Below are 10,648 nucleotides of genomic sequence, written 5' to 3' on the forward strand. Positions count from 1 at the left end.
CAAACCTAGCAGCAATGGCGGTGCTCGTCAGTTCACTTTTGGACCTCAATTATTTCCCTAGGTTGAAGGAAACACTACATAGACTAACACCATGAGGTTCTCGAGCTTAGCAGCTAATAGTTCACCAGCTTTTTTGTTCATATCGATGTTAGCTTTCTTGTTGACAATATTAGCAAAATGGCAACCAAAACCCTTGGTCGAAGTCAAGGCGAACATGATCTTTTGTTTCCCATTGACGTTCATGTTCAGAACACCCCTTCAAGATTACCAGAATTTTGAAAAAAAATCATAGGCTTTCCGTTTGTCATAAACAAATTCTTTTGTCGCGGTATTTGCCCGAAGGAGAGCAGACCGTAGTAGGTCTCAGAGGTCTCTTGTACTAATAGTTCACCTATTTTGGTTTGTCCTCCTTCAAAACACCCCTCCAAAATATTTCAATGTCTATCTTTCTCTCCTCATTCTCTCTTTCCCTTCCCTTGTATTGTCATTGTTTCCCTTTCGTTGTATCGTTATTTATTTGATAAACTAGAATTGGTTGACAAGAATTGGTTCATCATTTTTGACATCTTCAAATGAGTTTTGTTTGAAGTTTTCACTTTCAATAAAGTGTCAAAAGTTTCACTTTGAAAATTTAAAGAAGAATAATGGGCAAAATAGTCTTTTTAATCCTTTCATTAATGAATACTGACAATAAGGAAGATTTAGTCAATTATCAAAAACAATAAGAATACTTTAAGATAATACTGAAATAGTAGGGGTATAGTTAGTCAATTTTCTAAACCTTAGGGGTAATTTAAGAAATTTACCAAAAACAACTTTAAGGTTTTATAAAGAGTAAAACCATATAATCAAAACTCACATCGTTTCTTAATTCACCTCCAATTTTGTCAAGTCATCATCTATGACATTCAACCACCTAGTGATCCATCTCAAGATGGTGGTACAAGAAATTAAATGTTGCTTGGTCCCTTCTTAATGTATGTCAAAAACCTCCATGGGTTATTTATAAACCAATACTCTATTCAAAGTCATTATTGCAATTCCACTCAACCAAAAGAAGAGTTTTAATTTATAGTTCTCGTCAAGCTAAAGAGAAGGAATTACTATTGTGGCTACCCGACCTAGAGGGGGGGACGGATTTGTATGGATTTTGGAGTCACCACCTAAATTTTTGGAATTGGGAATTTAGGAAAACCCGGGTTTTTTTCAAGAAAAACATTTTGTTTTCTTGGTGACTCATTGCTCAATGGGGATGAGGTTCTTAGGGTTTGGGGACCAAGGTACGGTGCGGGAAGGTGTTAGGCACCCCACACACGCCCGGTTGAACCGGCCTCTAATTCACCAATGTTCCAAGGAAAATTTTATAATCTTGGGCAATTAAAAGAAAACACACATTGGAACTAAGAAAATGTAAACAAGAAAAAGCACCAGGGAGCATAAGTCACTAAAAAAATCAAGAGAAGGGAAAATGATTTAATGATTAAAGTATGTAAGCTATGGCTACAAGGAAGTGAGAAAATAGAAATTAATGAAATCCTAGTGGCAAGCAATGCAAATGTACTCTAGAATGCAAGACTAGAAAAAGCAACAATAAACACTTAGGGGGGATACTTATATGCTGAATGGATTGCTAACTGGAAAACCAATGGACAATTAAACCATGAAAAAGCTAAATGATTTTGACCAATACTAGGAGTTCCTACCTAATCAAATGTTTATGCATGAGGAATGAAGAAATCTACAACTTAAACTACTAAAACACATACTAGCTGCGATGTTTATTGGTACGAGGGGTTAAATAATAACTACTCAAGACCCTAGATATTGTGATAATGTGAAGGTGAAAGGACTGAACCAACTAATACAATGGACTAAGGGAGGAGAAAGTACACGAGCAATGGATTAGGTGTTTAAGTAAAAGCCTAGACGAGGATTTGAAGTCAACTCACATCAAACCCATTACATGCTGAGAACGTAAACGTTGATAGGGGCAACAATGCAATGAGTTTTGAAAAAAAAAAAAAAAGGAATAACCGCAATGCTTGTTGAAAGAAAAAAGAAAAAGAAGCTAAAAATAAAAAGAAATAGAAAAAGAACGGACAGATTGGAAGAGTGGGATTGGATGTCCAATATAACAAGCTAAATAACTAAATAATTAAATAAACTTGGACCTTCACTCTAAAATTTAAAACAGAAAAGGGAGAGATGAGATTTCAGTTAAAACATGTTCAATGCTAAGTGTAAAAGAAGTGAAAGTGATGCTGATGCCGAATGTCGATGCTAAGGATAGATGTGCTAAAATTCTAAAGTGGTTTACATGATTAAAACAAAGAAAATGAATGCATGCACACAACCATTGAATTTGAAAATTAGTATATAGCTATAAGACAAAATAGAAGTTATAAAAGACACGGATAAAGAAGAGTGTGGGAAATCAGATGCAATCCATGAGATTATTGTCTTTGCACAGCTAATATGCTAATTCTACTAAACTACTTCCAAGAAGAAAACTGAGAACAGAAATTGTCTAGAAAACAACTAATGTAATCGATGCAATATAAATGGTATGAACATCAACAACAAGAATAGGTAAATCAAGAAAATTTAAAGAAGTGAACATATCTGGAATGACAAAGGAAAGGAAGAACTCCATGCGCATTGCTTGGTCCAGCCACCATTATCTTTAATGTGTATCAACTTCTAACTTCAGTTGTTTACCATGCCTCTTGAGTGCTATAGGTTATGAAGAATGTGCCCCAAATTATGTAGATGATCCACTGAAAGTATGTGGTGCCGTTGTTTCAAACATGCTTCATGCTTTCTTCCTTGACAATTTGTGCTTTGGACTGATACTATTATGGAGGGACCCAAGGGACGTGATAGGAGGTGGGGAGTGAGTTTGGGACGTGAAGGGGGGTATTCTTTGGGCTAGTGAGTGTAGGATCATCTCTCTAGGTTTTTCTTCTGTGTGTTTTGGATGTGAGAAATGGGTGGTATTTATAGATTTTTTGAGAGGGGAATGGAGGGCTGAGATGGAAGATAAGGAAGATCAATGGCTGATGTTTGAATGGATCTTGGAGGGAGATTGATTGAGATAATGGGTTCTCAAGACAGCTTTGTGAGGGATTCTCTCAATCAATCCAGACAAAGAGTGAAAGATTTCATCAATTTACCTAAACTGGACATTCCAAGTTTAGGTGATTGGCTTAATTGATTGGAAGCCATAGCTGGTCAAATCTTAGATTTTTAAGATGTTTCTATAGAGGCTGAGGGGAGGTTTGGGTCGTGGAATGCCCTAGGTTCGAAGTTATTGTGAAGAGGATTCTAAACGAAGGGCCTGGATCGGGTCTAGCTTCGAGTCTTAAGATAGAGGGGCTAATGGTGTCGGAATTGGACGATCTTGGTACCGTTGGACTCAGAATTTCGAGCTCTATCCATCTATAAGGTTGGATTTCAGATTTTATGGGGGTTAGGATTTCGGGATCAGAGATGATCTCGATTGGACGGTCGAAATCGGTTCCAGTTTCGGGTCTTGAGATGAAGGGGCAAGCGGTGTCAGATTCGGGTGATCTTGATGTCGTTGGATTTGGATTTTTGGGATCTATGTACCTGTGGTCGCGGATTTTGGATTTGATGTGAAATGAGGATAAGGTTTAAAATGACTCCAATCGGACGACCAGAATCGGTTTCGGCTTCGGGTCTCAGGATGAAGGGGTAAACGGTGTTGGATTTGGGTGATCTTGGTGTCGTTGGATTTGGATTTTCAGGCTCTATGTATCTATAGTTTTGGATTTCTGATTTGGTGTGAAATGTGGTTTAGGTTCAAAATGACTCTGACCGGACGATCGGAATCGGTTCCGGCTTTGGGTATAAAGATGAAGGGGCAAACGATGTTGGATTTGGGTGATCTTGGTGTCGTTGGATTTGTATTTTCAGGCTCTACGTACCTATAGTTTTGGATTTCTGATTTGGTGTGAAATGTGGTTTTGGGTCAAAATGATTCTGATCGGATGATCAGAACCAGTTCCAACTTTGGGTCTAAAGATGAAGGGGTAAATAGTGTCGGATTTGGATGATATTGGTGTCATTGGGTTTGGTTTTTTGGGCTCTATGTACCTATGGTTTTGGATTTCTGATTTGATGTGAAATGTGGTTTTGGGTCAAAATGACTCCAATTGGACGATCGAAATCAGTTCCGACTTTGGGTCTAAAGATGAAGGGGTAAACAGTGTCGGATTTGGGTGATATTGGTGTCATTGGGTTTGGTTTTTGGGGCTCTATGTACCTATAGTTTTGGATCCTTGAGTCCCCAACTTTTGTAAAATTCCAAAAATACCCCCAAGTCGACCACGGGGTTAGCTGAAGCATGCTTGAAGCTCAAAGTGCTACAGAAAGACTGAAGAGTGCAAAAATGGAGTGTCTACAACTATCTTCATAGAATTAAATGCTCCAATAGGATACTATAAGATTAGTAATTGTATTTGGCACTATTGAATGTTAGGGGAAACCAATGATTTTTAGAAAGAATTAAAACTAAAGATCGTAAATATATAAGGTGTGTCACAGAAGGTTTTCTAGAGATTTGTGACTTGAGAAAAATAGAAACAGAAATACTACGACTTTAGGAAAATGGTAGTGATACATTAATGGCAATGGTCTTAAAAAAACATAACCTTCAAAAGACATACATTTACAAACTAATTTTCTTTTTGTAAGAAAATTTATTGGTCTCAACCATGGTACAAAAACATGTTTTATAGTACCAGTGTCATAAAAGAAACCTTGAGTTATGAATTCTATAATGCAAACATTGTAATATAGTTCATGTGTTTCTAATATTGATGTTGTAAGTTGCACTAACCTATAAAGCTTAAACTATGTTTCATAGAATCTTTACTATTAGGTAGAAAATGCCCCCCTTGATTCTGTAAAAGCATTAATCTTAAGTTTTAACATTTTTGGAATTAATTTTGACATAAAAAACTGAAGTCTATAGTACATATTTAATTATTAGTCATCATATGTTTATTTGTGATTTATGTAGATCTTTAAATATATGCCAATGTTATATAATTTATGTGCTACAATGTAACTAAATTCTTGTATTCTAGTGTATTAGATTTGATTTTAATATTCAACGAACTAAATTAGCCATCTAAAATTGGCATAGTTTATAATTAATCCTTTTTTTGTAGTCACTATTTGTATATTTGTGATTCATGTGATTCTTAAAACGTGTCCCAATGTAATACCATTATTGTATAATCTTTGGCAGGAATCGCCAGATGCAGTTCTATATGTCCATCTTTAAAAGGGCAGATGTCATTGTTACGCCTACCACTGGGTATTTATTTTTGGGTTATTATTATATCATGGGTTTTGATATCAAAGTGTTTCACATTCACACATAGTTGGAATCCTAGTAATCATTTTAATGTTAGTCTGCAATGCCAAAGAGCTAAAACTTTATCCATAAAGACACTAGAGGAGAGATCTCAAAATATTTTCTTTTCATGTTCTAAGACTCTGTCATATGTATAAAATGGCAAAAATGTCACATTCTTCAAATATGTTTAGCTTACTATAAAACTTTTAGGTGGATAGTATAGTCTACCTACTTATACAATTCATTGTTTCTTATTTGATTCTTTATAATATAAAAGAAAATTAATAATAGTGAAATGTTTTTGTTCATTGTTACTCCCTCAAATTTTAAATTTTTTATTTATCAAAACTTCTTTTTATAATAGGATAACCGCATACCCAATTGATGATAATGCTCTAAAATATGGTGACTTTGACTATAAAAGCGGAGGTATGTAGCATCTAACACAATATTTCCCACCTTACTATGTTGAGTTCTAATTAATTGAAGACAATACAATTTGATACCCTTCATATGATTTTACCCCAAACAATTTATAAATGAATAGGGCGTAAATTTACCATTGAAATTTAACTCATTTGTCATTATCTCAGCTTCACTTGTACAATATCAAACAGCAGGAAATTTTCTTGGGTTACCTGCTATATCAGTTCCGGTAATGTGTTTTTCTTTTTTCACATGAAAAAAGTAATTAAGTACTATTAATTTGCAATGAAAAACCCTTATTATTACATTATTTGAATTTCTTTTGGTAGGTTGGATATGATAAGTTGGGGATGCCTATTGGACTTCAGTTTATTGGCAGACCATGGTCTGAATCAACATTGCTCCATTTAGCTTTTGCATCACAGGTACATAACCATCTAGCTCTCATTCATTTTCATATATTTGTCTATTATTTATGTAATCATATCAAGAGAAATAATGATTTACAAGTAGATTGTTGACGTAATAGTAATGTAATTCTAATTACAACTATAATTTATGTTGAATTAGATGTATATTGAAGTCATTGGTCCATCATACTCCATTATGTTGTGAACATATCAGTCACCATAAGTTAGTAGTATAATTTATATGGTATAGTATAGGAAACCAAACGATTTATCTATAGAATAGTTGTTTAATACCATATAGTCAAGTGAATAATTTATTTTGTACTATAGTTAAAACTGCATAATTTCACTTGCATCCATACACAGATAACCCAAGTTATATTTCATATTGTTTTTTAAGTAAAACTTATATTCGAAATGTAGGTAATTAGGAATGTATGCTCCCATGGAATTACTTTAGAATGTTTGAGATAACTTTATAATTTTATCGAATTGTGAAGTTAACTTAAAGTTGAGTAGTTCAAGCAAAATAATCTGAAATTTGAATCAACTTGGCACTAATACTTTTCGGTTTAACTATATAAACGTGATTCACCCTATTCAAATGCTAGTTCCAAAAGAGATGCTAATGAATATAGTGGAAATGGATCCCTTAAGAAAAGACAAAAAAATGTTGAAATGGGAGGGTGGAAGAGATATGAAGGTATAAGGGTAGATTACCTAGAAATTTATGGTTGTTCCTTTTGGGATGGGCTCAAAAAATCATTACTAGTGTCTCAATGAGACAATAACTAATATCCAACATGCATAATTTCATTCAATGATTATAAACTTCCTTGCATTTATTCCATACAATCTAATTATAAAAAATAAATTATTAATAGTATAATTATAAGCTAAGAAATCATTGCTTTCACATTGATAAAAGGAAGCTTATGTTACAATTGTTGATATCTAGAGTGAAGACACCATTAACATCAATATGTTATGTTATTATGTTATTATACCTATTCTATAATCTATACCCAATAATATTATGCATCTCTTATACCCACAAGGTGACATTGGTGTTTTTCTTTCATTGGTTTTGTTTCTTAATTCACTATGGGCCACAAAGTCATTGAACTGGCAATGCCAATGCAAGTACTTTCCATCAACTTGATGCAACAAAGTTCCACTTCCACTTTTAGTGCAATTTATTGAGATTCATAACATATTGTTTAGAAAATTTCTAAAATTGATATCAAATCATATAAAAGACAAACTAAAGTACAATTTAGACAAGACAATCATGTAGTTGTATCTTACCCATCAAAACTAAGGCAAGATATAATTGTCACCATATTTTTAGATCACTCTCCATGTATATATGCATTTGTGATTCATTTATCTACTATTTCCACTGAACTTTTCTAGTTATTAATCCAATGACTTGTTGATGTTAATGCTAGGTCATGAGTATTCCAATTTACAAAAAGCCGAAGGTTTTCTATAATCTTCTCAACAAGAGAGAGCTACTATGAATTGCAAAACAACAGATAATAAAAGAATACGAGGTTAACAGAGATAACAAAAATATGTTCATGTATAGAAGGCTTCTGTTAATCCATTTTCTTTATGGATTTACCTAATAATAAGAAGGAAACAAGTTTCTGAAATTGTTCGATTTTGTGGATCTACCAAGAGATAACAAAGCCCAGTCTACCCCTTCGAAGATCTCAAATAGGTAGGACCAATATTGGGTATTGTCCTTTTTACAAGTGATAACAAAACTACTTGGTTCAAGTGTTGGATAAAACTACTTAAAGTTTGGTTGTCTAAGATCATGAACTTCATCCATTAGTCATTTGGTTTTTCTTTTGTCTTTCTTTATTTCTATTCTTACATGTTAACTTCTCTTTGTTTATCTTCTAACTCTTGAAATAAAGCAGCAAATCTCTTGCAAGCTGTCAAACTTTTTGTTATTATAGTTGTTCTAACATTTTCATCACAGTAACAAACTGAGCTGATTGCAAATGCTAGATATTATAATGTTATTTATTAATAAAATAAATCCATTTAATTGATAAAAAGTTCTTATTGAGTATTACAAGTTCTATTGCAAAAGCCATTTACAATGAGTTTTTTAACTTGTTACACCGTTATTGGCCATTCACTTTCAATTGTCAGTTATTTGATGTGAACATTCTTTCAATGTTTAATTCCACATTTACTAAAAACATATAGTGCATTCGATAAGGGTTATAAAAAAACGGTACAAAAAATGAAGCAGATGTATATGTATAATATTTAAATAAATTCATACACAAATCCTATATTTATGGTCTCATATTTTACCAAATCAGTCTAATTCACACCAATGCTTAATCTTGAATAATTTCTAAATATTTTGGAATCTTAAATTATGCAATTTGGTAGAATTTAAAAGGAAACATCAATGAATATAGTATACATAATTTACTATGACTCCTTTCCATCCAATGTTGCAAATGCATGCTTTTGTATATAGAAACAGTAAATATTAAGGCTATGTTTGGATTTGGGAGGAAATGGAAACTCATAGTGCAAAAAGATTCATGAGATCTACTCTATTATTCAGCTCTAGAAAAAGAACTGAGTTAAACGTAAAGATGTGCAAAACTCGTAGTTGCTTTTTTTAGGGCTTCACTAATTTGCACCAATTTCCACTTCCACCCTGCTATCCAACACAGCCTAAGGGGGCATTCATTTCCTCTTATCTTTTAACTATGACAGTGGCATCATACCAATTTCAAAGAAAGAGAGAGAAAGTGTTCAGTCCACTTTTTATTCAGACTTGATGTATGGGGTGATATCAAAATATCTATTTTTTACTTTCCAAAAATATCCCTATTTCTTCCTTTCACATATGAGAGCCCCCATTTCCTCCTTTTATAGATGTATACTATTTACTATATATCATGGTCTAACTAGTCTTGATGATATGCGATATGGTGCTCCTTGCTGGAGTACAGTTCGGACATCGGGCTAACGAGGTCGCCTAGTCGAGCTGCAAGAAAAGGATGCCAGAGTGTCCAGGGTGCTTTACCCGATGTAGATATTCCGATGCTTAAGTTAGCAATTTGGAGGTTTTTGAGAGAGATGAAAGCAATATAGCTTGAGATTTGAGAGAGCTAAGTCATGTGTACTTTGTAAGGTTGGAGGCAAGGCCTTTATATAGGCAAGCTACTGTGGGCCTCACGATGCGTGTCTGAGATCCTCGACCCGTTTGACCAGGAGTTGGTTTCGCACTTGAAGATGGACTCTGCATAAGCTGATAAGGCTTATCCAAGTCCATCCAAATCGGGGGGGGAGAATAACTCCATTGGCGTGGTGTCATGATCCCTAAGAGATCGGAGACAGTTGGCTTGCTTCTAGATTGAGGTTACGTGGCACCTTTGCAGATCGGTGCATATAGTTGAGCTACTCGAGCCTCGGTCTAGCTGGGTGATCCGAGGTGCGCGAGGTGACTACGATCACTGAGGTCGTTGAGGTGTCACCACATCACTCTGTCATTTCACGTGTCATCACATCATTTGACAGGCTAAATTATCCCTTATCAATTGCCCCCCACTCCCGAGTCCGGCATGGTAAACTCGGAGCATGAGTATCACTGAGCTAAGGAGATTCGGCTCGTACATCGGCTCAGCCATGGTTCAACTAATGGTTCAGATCTAATCGACTCCATTGGTTCGACCTTGGGGGCGAGGTCGTGTCTCGGACACGCATGAACATTATGTAAGCATTAAGCTCCGCGGACGTAAAAAACGCGCTCAACTTTTTTGCCTCGGAATATGAACAATCGCACCCTCGGGAACCGTTGGATCTATTCGATCTGGTCCGTCCATTGCTTGGCTTAGACGGTTATAAATAAGGACCTTGGGGACTCATTTCTTCTGTTCCAACTGAGTTTTGGTGCATATTGAGGTCATGGAGCACGGTGTTATCAGAGTTTTTGATCAGGTCAGTGAGGTCGGTCATTTTGTTCCTTAGGTGAATCGTCTTCCCTTGCATTTTCCATTATGTCTAGTGGTGAGTCTAGTGAGGAGAGAGGGCAGCTCGATTGGGCCGAGGAGGAGTCCTCGGTCCAGGACCGACGTGGTTCCCATAAAGGGTCTTCGCCTTCTCATCGGCCATCTAGGGCCAGGATACCAAACCACTTCGGTTCCACTAAACTTTTTGTCGATGAGATCTATAAACTCGCGGCTCGGTATAGGATCCCTGACCAATTTGGTTATTCCCTTTCACTTGGGGCGTTTCCTTGGGAGCAAGACGAGGACGAAGTTGTCATTTTCGAGGAGGCTCTAAAGGCAAGTCTCTGGTTTCTTCTCCACCCGTTTATCCCTGAGGTCTTAAACTATTATAGCATTAGCCTCTGTTAGTTGCACCCAAACTCAATTCGTACTTT

At 35.5% G+C, this 10,648-nt stretch overlaps 1 protein-coding gene across 1 annotated transcript in view; it reads left to right on the forward strand.

The window, feature by feature from the left end:
* Window positions 1–8,173, forward strand: part of LOC104587064 (fatty acid amide hydrolase-like) — a 32,439-nt gene extending 24,266 nt beyond the window's left edge. The window contains exons 16-20 of the mRNA XM_010244516.2: window positions 5,276–5,344; window positions 5,751–5,815; window positions 5,980–6,041; window positions 6,142–6,237; window positions 7,674–8,173. Of these exons, the coding sequence (XP_010242818.1) occupies window positions 5,276–5,344; window positions 5,751–5,815; window positions 5,980–6,041; window positions 6,142–6,237; window positions 7,674–7,745 (364 nt within the window). The 3' untranslated portion in view covers window positions 7,746–8,173. The remainder of the gene's footprint in view (window positions 1–5,275; window positions 5,345–5,750; window positions 5,816–5,979; window positions 6,042–6,141; window positions 6,238–7,673) is intronic.
* Window positions 8,174–10,648: the final 2,475 nt, after the last annotated feature.

Source organism: Nelumbo nucifera, chromosome 5, assembly GCF_055504915.1.
Source record: "Nelumbo nucifera cultivar China Antique chromosome 5, China Antique-T2T, whole genome shotgun sequence".
Lineage (NCBI taxonomy): Eukaryota > Viridiplantae > Streptophyta > Magnoliopsida > Proteales > Nelumbonaceae > Nelumbo > Nelumbo nucifera.